The sequence below is a fragment of the Microcaecilia unicolor genome, chromosome 4 (assembly GCF_901765095.1).
Source record: "Microcaecilia unicolor chromosome 4, aMicUni1.1, whole genome shotgun sequence".
Classification (NCBI taxonomy): domain Eukaryota; kingdom Metazoa; phylum Chordata; class Amphibia; order Gymnophiona; family Siphonopidae; genus Microcaecilia; species Microcaecilia unicolor.
In genome coordinates, this window is record NC_044034.1 from 77,626,251 (window position 1) to 77,651,819 (window position 25,569).

The window sequence follows — 25,569 nt, forward strand, 5'->3', positions numbered from 1 at the left end:
CCACCCTCCCAAACAGAAGCAGCTTCCCTGCTCCAGGACCCACCCCCACCAAAATGCCTCTTCACTCACCTGCTCAACCATAGGCCCCCCAGATCTACTTTAGAAACCTTGGCGGTCCAGCAGTGAGTTCAGAGCAAGAGCGATTCCCAGTTGTACCTGCCTATCCCGGCTTGGATTTCAGAATTGCTGCTGCAAACTCTGGTGGTAGTCTCGTGAGGCTGCCGCTAGAGTTCGCAGCACCATTTTGAAAGCAGAGCTTGCAAGGACAGGAGCAAAAGGGCATTGCTCCTGCCCCAACCTCACTGCTGGATCACCAAAGGTTAGACCCAAGAGGGGCCTACCTTGGTTGTGTGGGTGGAGAGGCATGTGGGTGTCTGGAAGCAAGGAGGCTGCTTCTGTGTGATTGGTAGGGTAGGAGGCACTTTGGGGGGTTGCTGAAATGCCCTGACGTGAGGGAAGGAGGGGAGTGGGCAGAGCCCAGTTTACCCTTTATATCTTTACCCTTTGATATTCAGTGGTACTGAGAGACCTGTACAGCTGGCCGAAAATCTTACTAAAAATATTTCAATCCAGTTATTTTAACCAGACAGTGCACCGCTGAATACTGTCTCATTATGTTTATGCTGTTCCCTAAAATATGTGCATGGTTGTTTCCGCATTGGTAAATGAAGAATGGTCAACCTAAATGTCTTTTGAAGCCAGAGCTAAAATTGGGTGACAGACTCTTCTGTCTTTTTCAGTTCTTCCTCCCCAGATCCATTGTCAAACACTAAGTTGACTGCAAGCAGGAAGAGCACAGGGCAGCTAAATCTACATTCTGGGATCCAAGGAGGAGGCATGGGTACGGCTGAACGCAGCAGACATCAGAGGAGTTTTTCAGTGCCTAAAAAGTTTGGTGTTCTGGAAAAGTCTTCAGACCCACCACGCAGTGCGACCCTGGACAGAATTCAGGCCTGCACACAACAAGGCCTCCCCTCTAAAGCCAGGAGCTCGTCATTCCTGAAGGACAATGTCACCGACCCTTCCCACATCAATAATCCAACCAACTTGCTCGCTACCATCTTTTGGGTTGCTGTTGCTCTGATGGAATCTGATTTTGAATTTGAGTACCTGTTGGCGCTACGCTTGCTGAACAAACTGCTTTCTCACTTGCCACTGGACAAAGCTGAAAACAGAGAGAAACTGGAAAAGTTGCAAGTGCAGCTAAAATGGACTGATTTCTCAGGGCTGCAGCAGTTGCTGCTCAAAGGATTCACCTCCCTTACTACCACTGACCTAACGCTTCAACTCTTTAGCACGTTGACCCCTGTGTCAAGGGTCTCCATGGTGGATTCATCACAAGCCATAGGTAAAATCAGTCAACCACAGACACTGTGAAATAGGTTACAGATCAATCATTTTATTTAAAGTAACACCAAGTCAGTTTTCATAGAAAAGAGAAGAATATATCTCAGCTTATCCCTCAATTATTCTCATGGTGCAGCAGTGCCCGTAGTAACCATACAAAACAGTTACTTCACTGTTGCCATACAGTGCACTATTCATGGCTTGTGATAACATTTTTTTCTTTTCTGAAACAGAAATTCTAACATAAGCTAGGCACAGGGCCGCAGAGAGAGAAGCCGGGCCCAGGGCAGGACCGCACTCCCACCCACCTGGACTGCTGCCGCATCCCCCCCCCCCCCCCCCCCCCCCCCCACACACATACACACACACGCTTGAGCCCCTGGCCCTACTGTTTTGTGTCTGCTCCTCCCTCGGTCTGTCATCTCCTGCTCCTGTGTGCCGGGACCTGGTTTAACGTACTCATCCTGGCCCTGGCACACGGGAGCAAGTGAGAGACAAACCCAGAAGCAGGCAAGCCGAAAGAAGCTTTTGCTCCTCAAAACCTTGCCGGTGCTGGGCCCCCCTTTGGAGGCTGGGCCCGGGGAATCTTGCCTCCTCTCCCTTTGAGCGGCCCTAGCTAGGCATGCCCATAATTTAAAAATGTGTTCACATAAAGGGCATTTCTGTAACTGGGTGCCTGCATTTATACTAACCCCATAATTTTATAAAACTGGGCCCCCAACTTAACGACTAGCTCACTAAGCTACGTGTGCAAGTTATAGAATAAGGTTGGTTGCACATGAAACTTAATATAATTGTGAGCTGATAATTGATGTTAACTAGCACTAATTGGCACCAATTTGCATTTACACACGCAACTGACCTTTGTTGGTATTTTAGAAAATGTGCCCCCAAAATCCATAGCCTGCAACTGCAAGAGGGCATGGGTGGGTCAGGGATGTACCCAGTACTTGTGCGCATATGTTATAGAATGCATTCATTTATGCACCTAACTGCTTAAAATAGGTGTCATGAAACGTCTAGCCACCAGCCTGGGGCTACCCCATGGCCACTTAAAGGGTCTATCCGCAGCACAGCTCAGGTCTTCCTGCACCTGACATATGTGCTCTACACTAGCACCCTCCTCCCACCGACTGGGCCCCAACTACCTCTGGGCGAGTCTCCTGCGCTCAAGGTGTTCCCCAGTGATCTACGTAGTACCTGGGAAGTACAGGAAATGTAGCTGCTCACAGGTTATGAAATATAACTGTTAACAGGGTCTCAGTAAAGGCTTTCTCTCTCTACTTCTAAGCTGAGACTGGAGAAAAAGCCAGTACATCCTAGTTGAATTGGAGCTCCTGGACCAATTAGAGCCCAAAACAAAAAGCTGTAAAAATAGCTGGCCACATCACTGCAGGTTACCTCTGAGTTCAGTAAAGAAGGAACAGTCAGGGGTCTTAATGTGTGCTGAAAAATGGCCTGCGGTAGTATAAACGTGTGTTTTGGACACGCGCAGAATTATTTTTTAGCGCACCTACAAAAAATGCCTCTTTTTTTTTTTTTTTGCCGAAAATGGACGTTTGGCAAAATGAAATTTGTCACACATCCATTTTGTCTCTGAGACCTTACCGCAAGCCCCATTGACCTAGCAGTAAGGTCTCACATGGTAACCGAGTGGTAATGGTATATGCACGTCAGAAAATAAAAAATATTTTTCAGACGTACGTAGTGGACACGTGCCAAAATTGAAATTACTGCAAGGACCACACAGTAACTGGGCAGTAACTCAAATTTGGTGTGTGTAGGCGCCTACACGGCTTAGTAAAAGGGTCCCTCAGTTCTCTGTAACAGCTTTAAACATAAACATCTACCACCTGCTGGCCAAACTTGAGAAATTCAGTTTTACAGTCTTAAAACCTACTGTTTTGTCAGTATTAGTATTCTATAACAGAATCTGAACACCTAGATGCCATTACAGAATAGGTCTCACAGGGGCGGACTCACCATAGGGGCAACCGGGCAGTGTCCGAGAGCCCAGGGCTGTGGGGGGGACCTAGTTCTTCCCTCCCACGTACCCAATGAGCAACGTCGTCCTCTCTAAACCAGGACTGGGATGCCTCCTGCTGTCCCGTCCTCGAACCCCTCCCCCCCTTCGCAGGCAGGGGCCCTGGCACCTAAATTGGCCACCTGCTGCTGATGCTGGAACTTCCCTTTGCCGTGGCCTGCCCTTTCTGACGTCACTTCCTTCTCCCAGAAGCGCAGGCCACGGCAGAGGGAAGTTCCAGTGTCAGCGGCAGATGGCCGATTTAGCTGTAGGACTAAAGGAAAAGGCCAGTGGCAGGGGGAGATGGACGCAACAGGACCGGGATGGGGGGCCCAATGGTCCTCATTGCCCAGGGGCCCAGACCATTCTCAGTCCACCCCAGGCTGCCTAAAAAGAGGCAACCACATATAGAAATACCCCCATAGAGGCCAACAGTTCATAAAGAAAAAACTGAGATGTTGATATTAAAATAATTTGGGGCTGGGGAATGCATACCTTTTACAAGATAAGCCAATAATTTACGTGTTTAGAGATAGGACTGTGTATTCAGTGGTGCAAAAGTGGATAATGTGGCTGAAATTGTGAATAAGCAGACAAGTAAATTGTCTGCTTATCTTTATGCTGCAATTGCCCCAGTGACTCTTGACCTCTGAGCTCCTAAATTAAGTACTAAGTTAGAAGCCCATTTTCAACCAAACTTGAGGGCCTAAATTTTCCATTGAAAATATGCCTAAATTTGTCTGTCATTAATTTCTTTAGATTTAAGAACCTAATCCTTTTTCCCAGAGAGACAAAAAGGAAAACCAGTGCCACCCTTCCAACGTTTTCTCCCTGCCTCCATAGCTGCCTATGTTTCAAGTTCCTAAATTTAGGAGTCCTACGAAATCAGGGGGCTGATGCAGCAACGTGCAGGGGTATTATGCAAAGTTTAGTGCACAATTTTCTGCCGCCATCTGGTGCTAAAAAGTGTTTTACTCATGAGCATCAGCACACAGCTTATTTAAATCCCATAGTAATAACAGTATTAGCTGTAAAACCCAGAACAAAGAAGTACACACAGACATGAAAGCTGAGCACAGGGTTTTCTAATACTGGGGCTTTAATGCCAGGTCTGAGGAGGAATAAAAAGTTAGCTTGTTCTGTGGTCAGCAGTAGTAAGGATTTCATGTCTGTTTCTTCTCTTTGCTGTGAGCATGGAGGGCCCACAACTTTTTCCTAGCTTTGTTGAAGGGCATGGGTTAAAAAAATGGGGTGAGCTGAGAGGGAGATGTGCTGGACTGCTAGCAATATAACACAATAGAATATTTCTACACAGAATAATAATTGTGTTCATTTTAGGGATGCAAGTCAATCATGATTTTAAAAATTAATCACATTGAAGCATCTCTTCTGCTCTCTTCCTCTCTCAATCTCTGTCCTCTGAGCAATCCGGCATATTTCCCCCTATCCACGATTCAACATCACCCCCCCTCGCTGGTCTACCTTAAAGGTGGTCTTCCATGGTCCCTGGCAGTTGCAGCAATGTTACACATACGCTGCCTACGGCCTAACCCTGAAGCTTTCTCATTGGCCTGGCCCACCCATGCAGAAACAGGAAGTGACGTCAGAGGAGGCAGGATGGATCAGAGGGAAAGCTTCAGAGCAGGCTGTAGGCAGCATATGTGCAATGCTGCCACTGCCAGGGACCAACGGAAGACCATCTTTAAGCTAGACTGGAAGGGGGAGGGGAGTGAGCCGTAGACCTGCAAGCAGAACCAGAGGGGCCACCGGTGGAAGCTGTGGTCAAGGCAGTGAGCTCCAGCAGCCATGAGAAGACCTTGGTGCTGCTTAGCATTAGGTTTGTGTTGCTGCTTATGGGAGTGGAGAGGAGAGATTGATGCTGGACAATGGGAGGTAGGGGGGAAGGGAAGGGAATATATAGTGCAAGATAATGGACCCTAGGAAACAAAAAGAGGTAATGGGGCTAGGGGAATAGGAGAGGGAGGAAGGGGAGAGATGTTGGATCTGGAAGTGGGAGGGAGGGAGATTATCAGGCCTTTAGGGAAGAAAAGAGGCATGGAATTTGATATACTACCTTTCTATGGCTACAATCAAAGCAGTTTACCTATTATATACAGATACTTATTCTGTACCTGGGGCAATGGAGGGTTAAGTGACTTGCCTAGGAGTTGCAGTGTGGAAATAAATAAACTGATTAATTCCCTTTAATTGTGCAATTAATAGCAATTAAAAATGTTAATCAAAATGCAGCCCTAGTTTATGTGTGAAATAGCATTCCAGAATATTTGTATACTGTATGTACTTTAAAACTTTGTGCACGCCTACGGTTTTTCTGATACCAACAATATTTTTGCACAGAATAACATCCTATCACATTTATTTATTTACTCGTTATAATTATCAGTTAGGAGATATAACATTTTTTTGTAATTGTCATCATATTACAATCGGTGTCCAACATTTGTATCATGACTAGTGAGCCATAGAATTTCTTGAAGAGATAGGTTTTCAGACCTTTCCTGAACAGTAAATACTCATTGATGTTTCTTATGGCCTTGTGGATCGAGTTCTACCAGTTAGAGCCCAGATAACCTATAAATCCATCTACATGGCTGGATTTAGCTATGTTTTTGCAGTTGGGCAGGTGAAGTAATAGGTTGCCTCTGGCTTCTGGACGTGCATTTCTCGGTGATAGTTTGATCAAGTCTAGCATGTAATCAGGAGACATACCATGTGAACAAGGGTTGATACATTTGTGTGTGTGCAAAATATAGCTGCTGACCCATGTGTACACACTTCCAGTGTGCGCTCCCTTGTTAGTGGAAAACCTATTTGCATACTGTTCAGTTACTGCACTGGAGAACAGAATTTTGTATTTACACATAGTTAGGAAACTATGCACCGACCTTATACTCCCAACCTTTAGTTGCTGATGCAGTGGCTTTCCTGAGCAGGTGTTTTACTACTAAAACTAATCATTTCTCTAGTGCTACTAGATGTACGCAGAGCTGTAGACGTTATATGCAGGTACTTTTCTTTGTCTCTAGGTTTTGTTTTGATTTTTTTTTTGGTACCTGGGGCAAAGGAGGCGCCCTGATGTTCCAAGTCTTTGTCTGCTGTGTAATTAGCACAGAAAATACCTGCGGAATTTCTTGCTCAGACTTGATTTTCCCTTTCAAGCGGTTGTGCCTACAGCAGCATTCATTGCCCTGACACAGTTGCTTGTGGTGATATTTAGCTGTCTTGAGTTAAGACTTAAGCAGGAATCTGATGACGCCCATTAAGATGGTCTCAGTCACTTTTAGAACATGGCATCAGATGAACAAAATAAAAGAACAGGTTCAGGAGCACAATTGTAAAATAATTTCTGCAGGTAAAATCAAAATGATATTTCTTTCTTCCAGTAATAAAGGATGGGCACTGGGGGATATGCACTGCCATTTTGGTGAACTAAATTTAATTCCAAGCACTAATTCCGTCGTAATGGCTGCTGAGACTTCCTAGAGTAGTGTTGCAATTATTGACACTAATTAGATGTAATTAGAACTTAATGTGTATAGATGTAGGCGCCACCCAAAAAGGTGGTGTGTAAATGGGAGGGTCATGGGCATTTTGGGGTGAATTGGGGGCGTGGTTTAGAGTTATGCGTGTAATTATAGAATATGGGGGCTCCATGCGTAATTTTAAGTGCAGGCATTTGCACCACATTTTCATTGGTGCAAATGGTGGAGCCTGAATGTACACACAACTCCTGGGCATAAGCGCTATTCTATAAACCACAGCTAACTTTAAGCGCAGTTTATAGAATAGCGCTTTTTTCATTGCTGATTTGTTTGGGCACCATATATAGAGTTTAGCCCAATGTGGGCAGAAATAGCCATTATTTTCTTAATGCACATTAGTAACTACCCCTTTTAATGAGAGATTTCTTCCAAAAAATTAAGATATGTTCTATTTTTCTCCAAAATGCTCTTTATCCCAGTGTTGTTCAAATGAGGAATAGTTGGAGTATCTATAAAATGCATTGTTTTGAAAACTTTATCCTTTCAAAGGTATTTGATACAAGAATCAATTCTGTTAATATGATTTTTTTTCTCTTGTAGTGCTGCATACAATGCTGTTTTGTCCTCCTTTAAAAGTCTGTACTGTTCTGTATTTTCCATACCAGGGTTCCCACTGAATGTTTTATGTGTCCTGCCTCACTTGATTCAGCATTTTGACGGCCCAACCCAATTCTGTAAGGAAATAGCAGAGAGGATTATTCAGGTAAGAAAACATACGTACCAATAATTGGATCTTACGAAATCTTGACATTTCTTCCATTGGCAGCCAGTGAACTCCACTAATAAACTGGAATATGGTTTTTACTAGGTTTGTCTAGAAGAAAAGAACCCCAAGCTATCCAATCTTGCACATGTGATGACCCTGTATAAAACTCATAGCTATACCAGAGATTGTGCCACCTGGGTAAATGTAGTCTGCCGCTACCTTCACGAAGCCTTTGCTGACTGTACCCTGAGTATGGTTACTTACTTGGCTGAGGTAACTTTTTGAACTCTTTATATGATCTGCCTGTGGTGTAAGATCTAATTGAATGTAATTTGACTGTACACTGTTCCCAGATATAGCCAGGCAGAGGCGAAGGGGCGTTGGGTAGTGATGGATTGTAACAGAAGGGATGCTGCAGTTTCCATAGCAAGAACGCCCTCTGCTGTTTCTTTTTTAAAGAGCTACTGAAAGCGCAATAAATCACAGTCCTTAAAGATGACAGGATGACTGCTAGGATTGTTGGTAGTAACTGAGGGATTGGCCCCTCTAGAGAAAACTGTGATCGTGACATACCATCTTCCTCTGGGCTTCACCCCTTCTAATAATCCCAGTGAGATTTATTTATTTACACTTCATATTCTGTTTCTGTAAATAAAACACCAAAGCCAGGTACAAACAAAATTTAACAAGATATAATCCTGATCCCTCCACCTACTGAAATTCCCACCACAACCCAAACTGCCTTATGCACACAGACTGAAAAGGAGAGTAAGTCGCAGTACAAAACATGCAGCCTCTACGTGTGTTTTTGTGTTTTGTCAGAACATAGGCAGAACTTTCATTTTTGCTGCTCTTCTATTGGAAAGGGAAAGGGGATGGGACTTAATATACTGCCTTTCTGTGGTTACAATCAAAGTGGTTTTCATATTATATACAGTTAACAGTTATTTTGTACCTGGGGCAATGGAGGGTTAAGTGACTTGCCCAGAGTCACAAGGAGCTGCAGTAGGAATTGAACCCAGTTCACCAGGATCAATGCCCACTGCACTAACCATTAGGCTACTCCTCCACACAAACTTTTTATGTTTCAGGATCTGCTACTGAATCATTGTCATAATCCAGAATTATTCCTTTTGTTAATATTTACCTTGTATGTATGAGAACTAGATCTATTACTCCGAATGATCACATTTTGCTGTTGAACCCAATTAACTTTATTTACATAGACATTGCTGGTAATTATTATTTTTACTACTTATTTGGAACCCCCCCCCCCCATCTGCCGAGCTTAAGGCCCCCGTAGCGCTGAAATGAGTGGGCAAGTGGTTAGAGCAATGAGCTGACAAACAGGGATGCCAAGATTCATTCTGATCACATGAGCACGTTTGAAAAAAACAGCACGTGAACATGCTTTTTCTCTGGCCTGTACTTGTGCTGTGGAATCGATTGCCATTATATATTAGGACAGAAAGTTCCCTGATAAATTGATAACTTATTTTTTCAGATAGCGTTTGGAGTGGAGCTTACAGATTGATGATGGGGGCTTGTTGCAGGGGTATCTGTATGTACGTGATTACTTTTAGTGCGTGTATGAGTTTCATATTTTCGTAAGTTTTTGATGGCGTTCCTTTCTTAATTATTTTATTTTTCTAATTGTAAACTGCCATGATTTTTTTTTTGTTACATTTGTACCCCGCGCTTTCCCACTCATGGCAGGCTCAATGCGGCTTACATGGGGCAATGGAGGGTTAAGTGACTTGCCCAGAGTCACAAGGAGCTGCCTGTGCCTGAAGTGGGAATCGAACTCAGTTCCTCAGTTCCCCAGGACCAAAGTCCACCACCCTAACCACTAGGCCACTAGAAGATTTGACAGTATATCAAGTTTGAATAAACTGTTTTCTGCTTCCCCCAATGACACGCCTCTGGGAAAAGCTACTTTATTTCCTGTTGGGTTAGCTATCCACCTAGATTGTAAGCTCTGTGAAGAAATGATCTATTGTACCTGAACTGCAAAGTGTTTCACACTTTTTTGTACAATGGGAAGCATGGACACCTCTCTGAAACATAGTAGTGTGCTAATAATTCTGGCTCAGATTTAATGGATTTTCTCTTTGTGTTTATAGGGAAAGCCGTTTGAGATCAGGCCTTTGTCTGATAAATATAGCAGTGCTTCAGTAGATTGATTGATTTAAGGCATTTGTACCGTGAAATCCCAAATGTTCAAGGCAGTGTTCAGTGAACTTGTTCATCATTTGTATTGCGCAGACCAAGGAGTAAATTCTATAAATGGAGGCTAAAAAATCGGCACCGAAAACACCCCACTTAAGTGGCATTCAAGCCACGCCTAAAGTTCAGCATGGTTTATAGAATACACACTTAAGCGGAGTCGCACATAAATTGAGGCTTGGCTGTTCCCCCCCCCCCCCCCCCCCCCCGAGTATGATTGGCCAAGGAAGTGTACCATCAGCTTCTTACCCAGAGTCCTCTGAGGTGGCCCCCCCACTCCCGCCTCTTCTTAATTTAGCAACAGAGTACCGCAACTGCGCTGATTTGACGCAAGGAGAACTCTGAGGAAGTGGTACTTACGCACTGAAGTTGTCACATGTGCAGTCTGACCAAGCTGCCCATAACCCCTCCATTAGTGCAACTCACGTATCATCAGCTGCCAGGGCTTCAAAACCTGGTGCAATTCCTTGGCAGGGCCGTAGCAAGCTATGTGTGGGAGGTGCGGCTGCACAGGGTGTAAGGGAAGCTGGGGGGCGAAAATTCCCCCACTTCCATTGACTACTCTTGCAAAGTGAGTGGGGCGGGGCATGTCAGCAGTGTTTGGGGCTTGTCGCACAGGATGTGCTGGTTTTGTTACGCTCCTTTTCCTTGGCAGAGACGGGCTGGCACTGTTTTGCAAATCTGCAATCATTCTGCAGGGAAAGCCTCCCCAGAACTAAACCCCCTCTGCTCGGTCTGATGAAGTCTCCCCCTGTCTGACATACCAGCAGCATCAGAGGTCTCCTGACTACTGGTGCATGCGTATGGGGACCTTCATGTGTAGCTGAGCAAATTTTCCAGATAATTCTACATGCAGCCAGGAGATAGTAGTACTGCTCACCTGCTGCCTGCAACGGTAGTATTAGCCACTGCTACTAACTAGTAGTCAGCTAGCTATCAGTCTCAGAGTCTTCACTGTATCTACTCTGCAGCAGTACTGGGTCAGGTGTATTATTTCTTGCTACAGCAAACTAAGCAATCAGCCCACCACTGAGCCAAGAGAGAACCAACCAGATATTTGCAGGTAATATTCCTTGGCTTGGTTGCCCTCTTTAGAGTTGCAGAAAAGGCAGGGAGGACAAGCATTGGGCACCGGTGGCTTGTCGCCATGTTCTCTCAGGTAGGGATTCCCTTTCCCATTCCCAGTCCCATCTTTTCTTGCTGGTTTCCTGCACGGAAGCCTATCATGGAGATGGTTAAAAGACAAAACATTTACAATTGTAAAATTAACCTAAATTTAAAAATGCTATGCATACTAGATTCTGTGGTCCAACTTGTTAAGAATACTTTTTACTTTGTAATAAAAGTAATTTTAAGAGCTGTGGTTTTTTCACTTTTACTTGAGTATTTTTTTATTTTATTTTTTTTGGTAAGACTTTCTACTTTTACTTCTACTTTTGAAGCCAGTACTTTAACTTTTTACTTAGGTACTTTTAAAAAGTAACGACCCCATCTCTGATTAGAATATTGTCTGTAGTGATTCCTTTGAAAAGTGAGTAAAACAAATCACATTACTTGCTTCTCCTGTTTTTGTTGTTGGCAGCTCCTAGAGAAGGGTCTTCCTAGCATGCAGCAGTCTCTCTTGCAAATGATTTACAGTCTTCTCAGCCATATGGATCTGTCGGGCATTCCCTTGAAGCAGTTCAACATTGAAGTGCTGAAGGTCATTGAAAAATACGTACAGGTGAATATTGAGCTGCACTTGACTTTACAGAAACATGTGGTTGGCTAAACTGCCCAGGCTGTAGGCCAGAATTGCAGTGACTTGTTTGTAGATAGCCACCTGCACAAACCTTTTTGGTTCACTTCCACAGCTGTGGGTCATCACATTCCACTGTCCTCATCTTTTTACAGATCTGCTTAAAAATATGTATTGGCTGCAGATTTAATAGAGTGGCTTGAGCATCCCTAAATAGCTGCTGAATTGTGCCTTCAAAGCTAATAGAAAGTTGTGTGCGTGAATTCTAATTAAAGCCAATTAGTGCTGCTGATTGGTTAAGTACCAATTTTCGGTGCTGATTGGCTTATTAATTAAGTTGTGCGCACAAGCCAGAAACATCCTACTGCAGCAGAAACGTCTGCCTGAAATTAGAGACATATCTGAGTACTTTATTTTTCAACAGGATGGAGCTCCAGTGCATCGAGCTTGCCAAAACTGTTGAGCCTTTAATTAATCAAACTGCACAATTCATTGAGCCAACAGCTCAATGGCTTCAAAGACTTTGTGTCAAGGTTGAAGAAGGACACTTTGAACACAAATTATAATTAACTAATTAAAGACCCATTATACTCATGAATTTTCAAAGGTCATACTAACCCCCTAATTCTACATAAGGCGCTCAAAATTGCACGTGCAATTTAATTGAACAATAAGCCAATTAGCGCCAGTAATTGGGAGCTAACAGTCATGTTGGTGCTGATTGGCACAAATTTGAACTTACATGCGAACCTTTGTATTCTGCATTCTATCAAGATGGACGTGTAAATTTACGCGCAACTTGAAAAAGGGGATGTGGCCATAGGAGGGGCATGGACCAGTCAAAAGCAGTACTAGAGTTTGTGCACAGTGATATAGAATAAGGCAGATCTGTTCCTAAAATTGGGCACAGATCTCTGCTTTAAGTGCTATTCCATAAACAGCGCCCATCTTTGAGCGCCATTTACAGAATAGTGCTTAGGGGGTATTCTATTTATGGCGCCTAAAAATCCACACAGAAAACATTTCCACCTAAGCATATTCTATAAGCTGCGCCTAGATTTAGGCGTGGTATATAGAATATGCTTAGGCGGCAATTGTAGCATCGAAATTACGTGCCTCCATTTACACCAGTGAAAACATGGCATAAATCTCGGCGTATAGATTTAGGTGTAGAGGACCAGATTCTATAACTATGTGCATAAATTTCAGAACACTCACAAAATGCCCATTTTCTTTCCCGTAACCATGCCTCTATTTGTCTGTGCACTTTAGAAGTTAGATGCAGTGCGTTACAGAATATGCTTAGCGAATTGTGTGCATAAATTGTAATTATTGCCAATTAGTGCTTATTATTGCTTGTTAAGTGCTGTATCAACGCTAATCAGCTTGTTAAGCCAATTAAGTTATGTGCGCTGTTAAGTTATATGCACTGTTATAGAATCGGCTTGGGTTTCGGCATGGATCTCTAGGCGCTTTATATAGATTCCAGGGATTAGCGCTCATTTTTTTTTGTTGCTCAAATGTGGTCACCATTTATAGAATTGAGGGGCCCTTTTACTAAGCCGCGAAAGCATCTACGAGCGAGCTAAAATGGAGTTACTGCCCGGCTACCGCGTGGCTTTTGCAGTAATTTCTTTTTTGGTGTGCATCCGATAACATGCATCTGAAAAATAATTTACGGATGTCGGTATCGGACGCGCGCCAAGAGGCATTTTGTTTACGTAAGTCTTTACTGCCCGGTTACCGCGTGAATCTTTACCGCTAGGTCAGTGGCTGGCGGTAAGGTCACAGACCCAAAATGAACGCACGGCAATTTTGTTTTTGCCACACATCAATTTTCGGCAAATATATAAAAAAGGCCTTTTTTTACAGGCGCGCTGAAAAATGGATTGGCGCATGCCCTAAACCTGCTCCTACACTACCGCAAGCCCTTTTTCAGCGCACCTTAGTAAAAGGACCCCTTAGTGCTAAACGTTTAAACAATTGTAAAGTATTTTGAAGGGGTCCCGTTTTTTCTGGACACCGTGTATAGGCTAGGTCCCCACCTTTACACGCATGTTAGGCATGTAAATGTTTAGAATAATATCACACAACAATTTTTCTCTCTTTGAACAAAGGCAAAATTTGTACTTCAAATAGACTTTAGTTCTGTGAAGTGCATCAGACTTAAACTTTAAAAATATGAAAAGGAAAAAGCCTCTGAAACCCAACCTCCAGCCCAAATAGTTATCTTTAATGACACAGGTTGGAAGAAATCATGGGTTCCTTATCTTCACTGGCATAAAAAACCTTTTCATTTCTTGTAGTGCAAAAGATGCTAAATCTTCACAGAACTGACTATGGATCCAGAAAAAGTGTGAAGAAAATAATAAACTCAATTTTAAACTTAGCTTCAACTTTCAAATGCAGGGAAATATCGTGTGCAGATGATCGGTCCAGCACACCGACTGTGGCCAGAGTTTCGCTATACAGAGGCTTTTTCCTTTTCATATTTTTAAAGTTTAAAGTCTGATGCACTTCACAGAACTAAAGTACAAATTTTGCCTTTGTTCAAAGAGAGAAAAATTGTTGTGTGATATTGATACTCTCTCCTCCTTGTTGAAATGTTTAGAATAATGTCATATATCAGTATACGTGCACATAATTGCACAGATGAAAATAATTCTGGTTAAGTACTATTCTGCAAATGTTAATTTAACTTACATTGTGCATGTTTGTAAGGGGGGGGTGTACCATGGTGCAGAGCATTGGTAGGACATAAGCGGAGCTTCCACTTATATGCAGTGCACTTTTTCTAGCTAAAAAGGTGCCGGTACTCAAATGCCAGGCCACCCTTCAAGGGTGAGGTGATCACTGAGGGACCCACCCCATAATAACCAGGCCCCTTGCAACCAGTTACAGAATCTATGACAAGGCAGAATTGGTGTGTAGAGCCTGAGCTCTTTCATTAAAACTTGGGGGTCCATGGGTCAATTTTAGCAGACAGTGGAAAAGGTGCCAGTACTCAGTACCCCCAAGGTACCCCCTCAAAAAGAGCCCTGCTTATATGCCTAACTTACAGGATACAGTAATCAATAGAAATCAAACAAAATAAAACATGGAAAAGAAAATAAGATGATACCTTTTTTATTGGACATAACTTAATACATTTCTTGATTAGCTTTCGAAGGTTGCCCTTCTTCGTCAGATCGGAAATAAGCAAATGTGCTAGCTAACACATTTCCGATTTGACGAAGAAGGGCAACCTTCGAAAGCTAATCAAGAAATGTATTAAGTTATGTCCAATAAAAAAGGTATCATCTTATTTTCTTTTCCATGTTTTATTTTGTTTGATTTCTATTGATAACCTTAAGAGTGGACTAGCATGGCTACCACACTCCTCTACTTAGGATACAGTAAGAAATGGACATTCCTGTCACACTTGGGCATATAAACTTAGGCCAGCTGTATGGCTGGGGCTTAAATGCTGGCGCCTAGATGTGAGATGCATCGATACTGGGTTACACTAGTATTCTGTAATGGAACCCAGGCACCTACTGTGTGTTCTCGGGGCTCCTAAATTGGAGATGCTAGTTATAGAAGTGCCCCCAGGGGGATAATTCTATAAGAAGCCATCTGGTTTTAGATGGTAAGCACATGCATAAATGCTGGTATTTTGGTCATTTATGGGCATAACTGATCTCTTATAAGGTACGGATTAGCGAGAAAGTAGACACAAGTTTCATGGTGCATGCTTGCTTTGTGGGCATGCACAGAGACAGGGTTTGGGTGGAACACAGGCAGAATCTGCACTTGTGTGTAGATGATAAAATTCTTTCTTTTATACACGTGTACGTGTGGATAGTACAAATTAATATTTACACCAGCCTTCAAGCTGGGACACATGTTCTTTAATACCTGTACTAGTACTTTATACAGTGAAGTAGGTGCTTCATTATAAAGTCACTCTCATAGTGTACAAATAGGCCTGGATTCATGAAATGGCGCCGAACGTCAGGTGCCAGGAAAACTTCCAGCTTGGCACTATTCTATAAAGGACGCTCTGGGCTGAGTGCTCTTTATAGAGCAGCACTTAGGGGCCCTTTTACTAAGCTGTGGTAAAAAGTGGCCTGCATGTGAAATTGGCGCATAACAGGCCATTTTTTACTATGGTGGATAGAAAGATCTTTTTTAAATGGGGCAGTAAATGGTTGTATGCTAATACTAAAAGTAGCGCACAGCTATTTACTGCGTCAGCCCTTACTGACACCTATTTACTTGACAGTAAGGGCCCCCTGCGGTAGAAAATAGAAAATTATTTTCTACTGTGGGACTTGGCGTGTGCCAACTTCAGAATTACACCGGATACTCGTGCTACCCCAGCAGTAGTCTCGATTTGGTGCCTGCTCCCCTACTGCAGCTTAGTAAAAGGGCCCCTTAGTGAGTATTCTGCGCTGAACTTAGAGTGAAAGCACTTAAACCAGCTGAAACCTGGTGTAAATCCTGGCACCAAATTCTGTAACACTGGATGTAATTCTTTGAAACGCCCCTGACCCGCTTATGCCACTCCCATAGCTTTGTTCCCTTTTGGGTTGTACACAAAAGGATTTGAGCCAATTAACCTCAGTAATTGCTTGGTAACAGCCTGTTAATAGCTTGCTAACTAATTTATTTGCGTGCAGACCTCAGGATCGTTTGCAAATTTGGGCACCATTTACAGAATCCAGGGGATAATCCATTTTGTGTGTGTGTGTGTGTGTGTGTGTATATATATATATATATATATATTTTAATGGTTATACCTGTGTCGAACATATAACTGCTTTCTGAGTATTGATCTGTGTGCATAGAAAATACATTCAGATTTTGCAGCAGCGCAGATTGTTTGAAAATTAACCCATTTTCCTTTGTTTCATTTTCCTTTTTCCTTCAGAGTATCCACTGGAGAGAAGCCTTGAACATTTTAAAGCTGGTGGTTTCACGATCTGCTAGCTTGGTCTTGCCTGCCTACCAGCAACATGCCGATTTGTCCAAACTGGAAATCAGTCGGATCTGGAACAGTGCTTCCAAGGAGCTACCAGGGAAAACACTGGAGTTTCACTTTGACATTTCTGAGGTATTTGAACCATTACCATAAACTTTTATTAGTAAATATTTGAGCCCTATTTTAAGAGTTTTTTGGCATGAACGTAGAATTGAAAGAAACAAGGGAACCTCTTTTTCTTTCCTTTTTTTTCTTCTTTCCAACCCAGTGGAATGTTGTAAAGAAATTATGCCTAATGAGTTGTAAATGTCTGTTAGTCCAAGGAGAAAAATAACAACCCAAGAATGAGATGGGACCAAATTTGGCATGGGGCAAAATCAGGGAAACGACACATTAAGTTTGAAAATGGAGATCTTGGACTAGAAGTTCTAGAGAAATAAAATCCCCAAAATTGGCCCAGTGCATTTCTATAAGAGACTGAGGGGGTCTTTTACTAAGGCACGCTCACGTTTTTAGCGCGTGCTAAAATTGGGCAAACGCTAAACATTAGAGATGCCCATAGGAATGCATTGGCATCTCTAACGTTTAGCGTGCGCTCTATTTTAGCGTGTGCTAAAAACATCAGCGCGCCTTAGTAAAAGTGGGTCTGAATTCCAGCACCTGCATAGAAACATTGATACACTGAAAAATAGCTGTTAGGGAATTTCTGCTTTCATACTGCCCCTTCCCACTTCTAGTGACAGACACATTCACACTCACTTTCACAGTTGGAAATATTTCATAAGGCAAGCACTGTGTGCTTTCCCAACCATGTATTCCACCTCCCACTCCTACACCCCTGTCCCTGCTGAGCTAGCTCTTATGGGCCAGTACTCAGAACCTGTATTTTTTTTAGGGTATATTTATCTCTCCCAATATGGTGGTTCACCCACCAATACCTAGGAAGAAATAAATCACTCAAGGCTGCATCAGTTAGGAATTTATTTAGATACCTTATTTCTTATCAAGTAATTGTACAATTAGCAGATCAGTGTTATCTCACTGGGAGTACAGAATATTGCTACACAAAATTACCTCTATATCCGAGACTCCAAAGAATATACATATAACATGTACAATTAGTTGTTTATGGGAATACAGTACCACAGCTACACATAGGTGATCTCTGTGTCTGAGTCTCTAATGTTTTATTTACCAGCCAAAGCCAATTAATAGATATAAAAGACTCAAGGCTACTTATGAGAAAGCAATAGGATTATTTGCCAATTCAGATACAACTGATTGGTTTCTCATGAGACAGAGCAGCCCTGCTTGCACAAAGGTACTGGCTGTAACTGTCTCTCTCCAAAGAAATAGGAAGCACACTCCTTTTTATATGCCCATTTAGGATACAGACAAAATGACAGTAACACACCTTATTGGATATAATATACTAGCCATTAAGCCCGTTAAAATGGGCGAGTTTTTTGTTGTTCTAAATTTAATAATTCTCACCTCCATCCATCCATGTCCACCAACCCTCCTCTGTCCCCTGCCCTCCCCAGATATCCAGCAAACCTTCTCTCCCCTGCCCTCCCCCCATGCTCAGCAACCCTCCTCTCTCCCCTGCCCTCCCCCCATGTCCAGCAACCCTCCTCTTTCCCTTGGCCTCCCCCCCGTCCACCAACCCTGCTGTCTCCCCTGCCCTCCCTCCATGTCCAGCAACCCTCCTCTTTCCGTTGGCCAACCCTGCTGTCTCCCCTGCCCTCCCCCAATGTCCAGCAACCCTCCTCTCTCCCCTGCCCTCCCCCCATGTCCAGCAACCCTCCTCTTTCCCTTGGCCTCCCCCCCGTCCACCAACCCTCCTCTCTCCCCTGCCCTCCCTCCATGTCCAGCAACCCTCCTCTTTCCCTTGGCCTCCCCCGGTCCACCAACCCTGCTCTCTCCCCTGCCCTCCCCCCATGTCCAGCTACCATCCTCACCGCCGCTCCCTCCCCCCTCCGTGCCTCCAAAACTGAACACCATACTCCAAGTGGGGCTTCACCAATGACTTTTAGAGGGTCATCAACATCTCCTTTCTTCTGCTGGTTATACCCCTCTCTATGCAGCCTAGCATCCTTCTGGCCATGGCCGCCACCTTGTTGCATTGCTTCTTCACCTTCAGATCCTCGGACACCATCACCCCAAGGTCTCTCTCCTGAGTCGAGCTTACTAATCTCTCCCCTCCTATTTAGTATCTCTCGTTTGGGTTTCTGCACCCCAAGTGCAACTTTGAATAAGCAAATTTCAAGCTTCTCCTAATGACCTTCAAATGCACTCAATCTGCAGCCCCCCATTACCTCTCTTCCCTCCTCTCCCCCTATGTCCCCACCCGTAACCTCCGCTCTCAGGACAAATCACTCCTATCTGTACCCTTCTCCACCACCGCTAACTCCAGACTCCGCCCCTTCTGCCTCGCATCACCTTATGCCTGGACAGACTCCCCGAGCCCATACACCATGCGCCCTCCCTACCATCTTCAAGTCCTTACTCAAAGCCCATCTCTTCTCCCTTGCTTTTGGCGCCTAACCACCTTCCCCATTCATGATACCTACACTGACTACATAGCTTGTTACCTTTAGATTGTAAGCTCTCTTGAGCAGGGACTGTCCTTCCCCATGCTTTAACTTGTACAGCGCTGCGTAACCCTTGTAGCTCTATAGAAATGCTAAGTAGTAGTAGTAGTAGTAGTAGTTTGAGTTTCTGCACCCCAAGTGCAACTTTGAATAAGCAAATTTAATTACCTCACTAGTTATTCCCATCTGTAAGCTAGCATTCTGTAAAGTGCACTCTGTGCAGTGAATCCTTTATAGAATACTAGCTTAGCAAATGTTTTGTACCTAACTTTGGGCAAAGGCTAGTATAAATGCTCGTGCCCAACTCATGGCAGTTGGGTGCACAAGTGCAGGTATTCTATAGCATCATGCCTAATTTCTGGGAATGCCCCTCACCCACCCATGCTCCCTTTGCAGTTGCATGCTATGAGATTTAGGCATGCATGTTATAAAATAGGCTGCGTGTAACTCCTAAATATCTGTTCCCCAATATTCAGCCAGCGGCGGTAAGCATTTTTTAAAATGCTTACTGTCGCCGGCTGAATTAGCCCCCTATATTCAGTGCTGGGTCGTGTCTAGGCACAGGCACTGAATATTGGCAGCTAAGTGTGAGTGGGCAGCAGGGGCGTATCTGAACTGCGGCGGTAGGGGGGGCCAGGGCCAGAGTGAGGGGGCACATTATAGCCCCCCCCCCCGCCGCCGCCGCCGCCATTGCCGATCCCCCTCCCCCCAGCTGCTGCCATTGCCAACCCTCCCCCTCCATTGCTCGCCTAACTTCACTGGCGGGGGACCCCAACCCCCGCCAGCCGAGGTCCGCGTCCTCCTGCCGCTGCCGGCTGCCTTTAAAAGAATTCCGTCAGCTGGCGGGGGACCCCCAACCCCCGCCAGCCAAGCCGAGGTCCTTTCATTTTTCCACTGAAGCTGGCGCCGACGAAAGTTTCTTTTGAGTCTGACGTCGCTGCACGTTGTACGTGCAGGACGTCAGACTCAGAAACAGCTGTTTCTGAGTCTGACGTCCTGCACGTACAACGTGCAGCGACGTCAGACTCAAAAGAAACTTTCGTCGGCGCCAGCTTCAGTGGAAAAATGAAAGGACCTCGGCTTGGCTGGCGGGAGTTGGGGGTCCCCCGCCAGCTGACGGAATTCTATAAAGGCAGCCGGCAGCGGCAGGAGGACGCGGACCTCGGCTGGCGGGGGTTGGGGTCCCCCGCCAGCGAAGGTAGGCGAGCAACGGAGGGGGAGGGTTGGCAGCGGTAGGGGGGTCCAGGGCGAAATCTGTGGGGGCCCAGGCCCCTGAGGCCCCACGCAGATACGCCCCTGGTGGGCAGGCTGCCAGAGCTTATGCGGGCTCAGCCAATATTCAACAATCCCACATAAGAGAATTATGTGCACCCCGGCTGAATATTGGCTGGGTCTCACATAGAGGCATATTTTCAAAGCACTTAGACTTACAAAGTTCTATAGTAACCTATAGAACTTTGTAAGTCTAAGTACTTTGAAAATGAACCCCATTGCTTTCGCAGCAGCTCACGGTATTTTATGTAGTATCATGAGAGGTTGAGGCAGCCATTTTGAAAGGCAGCTGAGAGGGGGCTGCACTCCTGCCCCCAAAGACCCCCACTAGACCACCAGGGAGACAGGTAGGCCCAGGGGGACCTCCCTAGACATCGGGATGAGATAGGGGTGGGGGAGTTTATTTATGGGGAAGGAGGGGACAGGAACATGGTGGGGGGGTAGAAGAGAGGCCAGGAGGGGGATCGGGAAGACATTCATATAAATAAATAAAAATTTAAAAGTTACGCAGGTGCCGTTCTGATTTTAAGTGCCGGCACCCACATAATTTGGGCCTAATTAAGTTGTCCTAAATTAGTCCACTTAGCTATGCATGTGCTGGCACTGAATATTGCCAGCAAACGTATAACCCCAAGCTCCTCCTCAATTACACCCCCAGCGCCCTCCCTGACCTGCCCATTTTTTGGTTTGGTGGTCTATGGGGATTTTCAGCAGCACTGTCTGGTTAAGTGCCACTGAATATCTCCAGTTGGGTGGCAGGAAGCAATTTATGCGAGCAGGAGAGGCTTCTACCTGCTTAAATATCTTTGAATATGGGCCCCCTGGTATTTAGGTGCAAACACTTAGGCTAGCCACAGAGCCAGTGCCCAACTTATGTCCACATATCTAAGCAATTACAACAGTATTCTATAAAGGAAAAAGCCACTTACTCTCCTTTGTAGAATAAGCTCCTACTGGGTGCCCACTGGACATCTTAGAAGTGCTGTCATTATATTAGATTGTAAAGTAAACTGATTTTTCTTTCATCAAAGACTCCAATCATTGGAAGAAGATATGATGACCTACATACTGCTACAGGCCGGGATGGCAAACCCAGAATAATGTCTGTCACTCGAAGCACATCCTCAACTTCGTCTGGTTCCAATTCCAATGTCCTGGTTCCTGTCAGCTGGAAAAGGCCTCAGTCTTCTCAGGTAGAATTCACAAATTTGACAACAAGGGAGCTTTCTTCATCCCAATTGAATTCTTTAGGCAGTGTTTAGTAAGATAATAATTGATGGTATAGCTAAGACAGTAATGCACTGAAGCTTGCAAATAATTGATTTGAAACTCCAAAATCACAGTTTCACACTACCTGTGTATATTATAGGATACAAGAATCCGTTGTCACCCACAGTACAATGCAAATCTTTCAGCATCTAAAGTGGAGAAAAAAAAGGGATTCAGTAACGCCACCCAGCCAGCCCAAGATAATCAGACTATAAGGCATGGGCCCGGCGCAGCATCATCTAACCCCCCAAAATCTTCACACTGTCAAATGTCCAAAAATATAAAAAATGGACTTAAAAAATCTTGAGGGTAGACAATGAATATATCCCTGTATCAAAAAAAATTGAGATTGCAGAGTATATCTATCTCAAAGAATATATTAATGTTTTCTGCTTTACAATATGCTACTATGGAGAAGCTACAGATTACTTAACTTGACTCCCAATATAATGGTGTCGCACACACGATCTGTAGCTGAATCGTAACCCAGCAGGGAAGTCCCCGTTTCGCTATCGCTGCTTCAGGGGTTTAACATGCTTATAAAGACTCCAAACCTGTTCTCGTCTGCTCACACTCAAAGACATCTACACACTCCCATGTCTCATGTGCTGTACTCCGAAGACGAGCCTGTAACTGACTCACGCCTTCAATTTATTCATTAGTAACATAAAGCTCCACCTTGCCTGTGAGCCGATCTGAGAATATCAAAAGAAGCCACATCATCATTTGAACCAACCAATCCCACAAGAGTATTTGTATACTGGGCAGTCTTCAATCAATTTTAAAAAATGCAGCCCATTCCACTTTAATGTTTAATCCATCCGGTTCCATAGTATTGAAGTAAAAGACAGCTAAGACAGTGCCATATCTGTGAGAGTTTTGTTCCCAGTGAGGCCCTCATGCAAGTTCAGTTAAAGTTACATTAAATAACTTGCCTACTGATTGTAACTGACCTTGGATTTGGAAAAGGCAATCTAAATTGCAATATTCATTTTCACTTTGGACCAATTAGTTTGTGGTGTATGAGAGATGTTACAGGTGGGCCCTGAAGGGACTTGCAAGTGGCTGCCCCAGGTGATAGAAAAGCGTTTTCAGGTGAGGTTTCCTTTCCCACCCCTCAACCTCAGCATGGGCAGATCACTTTAATTAGACTTTCAGAAGAGGAGGAAGGGGTGCGAAGAGGAAATGTTAAATTTCCATCACTAAAATACATATCATTGAATCATAGAATGTATTAAATACAATAGTTAAATTACAATCAAGTTTCAGTTAACTAACTTGTTTGCATTGCATTTGAAACTGGTATGAATCCACTTTAAGTGTATTCTCTGACGTTGGAGGAATGGCGGGCGGAGTTCGGGGCTGTACCGGGGGATTTTTTTCTCGTGGTTTCAGTTGCGGCACTATATCAGGTCGCTTACGGCTGCTTCCCTGACCCAGGAGGTTTTGGAGAGGTTGCTTACTTTCTTTGCCCTGGACGCGCAATCGGCAGTCCCCCTTAAATATTTTCATTTGTGTTTGAGGGAACAACTGGGGGAGGTGGACTATGCGAAGATAGCTGATCAGTGGAATAGGGAGTTGTCACTTCGCCTTCAGGGTGAAAATGTGAAGACTTATATTCTGAATATTCCTAAACTAACTGAGAGCGTGATGCTGAGGGAAACTATAAGTTTGTAATGCAAGTGTATATTTCACCGCATAGAGCTATGAGAGCAACCATGCGTGACCATGATAAGTGTGCCAAGTGCGGCCACTCCACAGCAGACCTTGGCCATATGTTTTGGCACTGTCCGTCTGTTTTGCAGTTTTGGAAGTGGATGTGTGGCCATGTTTCGGCTCTCTGGGGAGTCGCATGGAAGGCTCATGCATTGCAATTATTTGATCACTTTCACCTCTCTTTGCAGAAGGTCCAGGGTCTAAAACCTTTTTTGAAACGGTCAGTCCTCATGGGCAAAAAGGTAATTCTCCAGCACTGGATAGGAGTGGAGCCGCCTACTTCTCAGCAGTGGTGGTCTAGGATGATCCATTTGTGTGTGTTGGAATGCAGAGGGGTCAGAGATCTAGCCTCGAACAAGGGAGAAGCATATTGTCAGAGGTGGTCACCATTTTGGGACTCTTTAACCCCAGTAGCACGCAGTAGAATCTTGAATTCGTAAGGGTATATCAAGGAGCATGTGGGGGGATGGGGGAGGGGTAAGGGGGGTGGCGTTATGTTGGTTTCAAGTGACTGCCTGGCAGAGGTGTGGTAGGTGTGCCGAGGGCTAAGAGAGTCAAGGCCCGTGGTGCCATGTTTTGTAGAGGTGACCGAGGATATGTGTAACATGCCTCTATGTATCTTGTTGTTGCCTTTTTGTTATGTACCTGTTAATTATTTGGAAAAGTTACTACTACTACTACTATTTAACATTTCTAAAGTGTTACCAGGGTTGCGCAGCGCTGTACAATTAACAAAGAAGGACAGTCCCTGCTCAATGGAGCTTACAATCTAAAGTGCAGTCAATCAAGATTGAGGCAGTCTAGATTTCCTGGATAGAGGTACAATGGTTAAGTGCCGAAAGCGACATTGAAGAGGTGGGCTTTGAGCAAGGATTTGAAGATGGGTAGGGAGGGGGCTTGGCGTATGGGCTCAGGGAGTTTATTCCAAGCATAGGGTGAGGCGAGGCAGAAAGGGCGGAGTCTGGAGTTGGCGGTGGTGGAGAAGGGTACTGAGAGGAGGGATTTGTCCTGTGAGTGGAGGTTACGGGTAGGAGTGTAAGGGGAGATGAGGGTAGAGAGGTAGTGAGGGGCTGCAGATTGAGTGCATTTGTAGGTTAGTAGGAGAAGCTTGAACTGTATACGGTACCTGATCGGAAGCCAGTGAAGTGACTTGAGGAGAGGGGTGATATGAGCATATCGGTCTAGGTGGAAGATAAGATGTGCAGCAGAGTTCTGAACTGATTGAAAGGGTTAAGTGGGAGTTAACTGATTGACAGATGGTTAAGTGGGAGGCCAGTGAGGAGTAGCTTGCAGTAGTCAAGGCGAGAGGTAATGAGAGAGTGGATGAGAGTTCGGGTGATGTGCTCAGAGAGGAAAGGGCAAATTTTGCTGATGTTATAGAGAAAGAAGTGACAGGTCTTGGCTGTCTGCTGGATATGGGCAGAGAAGGAGAGGGAGGAGTCGAAGATGACTCCGAGGTTGCGGGCAGATGAGACGGGGAGGATGAGGGTGTTATCGACTGAAATAGAGAGTGGAGGGAGAGGAGAAGTGAGTTTGGGTGGAAAGACAATGAGCTCGGTCTTGGTCATGTTCAGTTTCAGGTAGCGGTTGGACATCCAGGCAGTAATGTCAGATAAGCAGGCCGATACTTTGGCCTGGGTTTCCGAAGTGATGTCTGGTGTGGAGAGATAAAGCTGGGTGTCATCAGCATAAAGATGATATTGGAAACCATGAGATGAGATCAGCGAGCCCAGGGAAGAGGTGGAGATTGAAAAAAGAAGGGGTCCAAGGACAGATCCCTGAGGAACTCCAACAGAGAGCGGGATGGGGTGGAGGAAGATCCATGAGAATGTACTGTGAAGGTACGGTGGGAGAGATAAGAGGAGAACCAGGAGAGGACAGAGCCCTGGAACCCAAATGACGATAGTGTAGCAAGAAGTAAATTATGATTGACAGTGTCAAAAGCGGCGGATAGGTCGAGGAGGATGAGGATGGAGTAGTGACCTTTGAATTTGGCAAGGAACAGGTCATTACAGACTTTAGTGAGTGCTGTTTCTGTCAAGTGTAGAGGGCGAAAACCGGATTGAAGCGGATTGAGAGTGGCATGAGAGGAGAGAAAATCAAGGCAGCAGCTGTGAACGGCGCGTTCAAGTATCTTGGAGAGGAAGGGTAG

At 44.6% G+C, this 25,569-nt stretch overlaps 1 protein-coding gene and 1 long non-coding RNA gene across 2 annotated transcripts in view; one reads left to right on the plus strand and one right to left on the minus strand.

The window, feature by feature from the left end:
- Window positions 1–25,569, plus strand: part of FRY (FRY microtubule binding protein) — a 449,190-nt gene that overhangs the window by 308,038 nt on the left and 115,583 nt on the right. Inside the window, 6 exon segments of the mRNA XM_030200365.1 lie at window positions 741–1,348; window positions 7,539–7,636; window positions 7,742–7,912; window positions 11,448–11,588; window positions 16,516–16,698; window positions 21,464–21,625. Of these exon segments, the coding sequence (XP_030056225.1) occupies window positions 741–1,348; window positions 7,539–7,636; window positions 7,742–7,912; window positions 11,448–11,588; window positions 16,516–16,698; window positions 21,464–21,625 (1,363 nt within the window).
- On the minus strand, window positions 6,962–12,396 carry LOC115468566. Its single transcript, XR_003941888.1, has 3 exons — window positions 12,384–12,396; window positions 11,962–11,964; window positions 6,962–7,039 (listed from the first exon to the last, which is right to left on the minus strand). It is a non-coding gene; the product is annotated as an uncharacterized LOC115468566 (long non-coding RNA).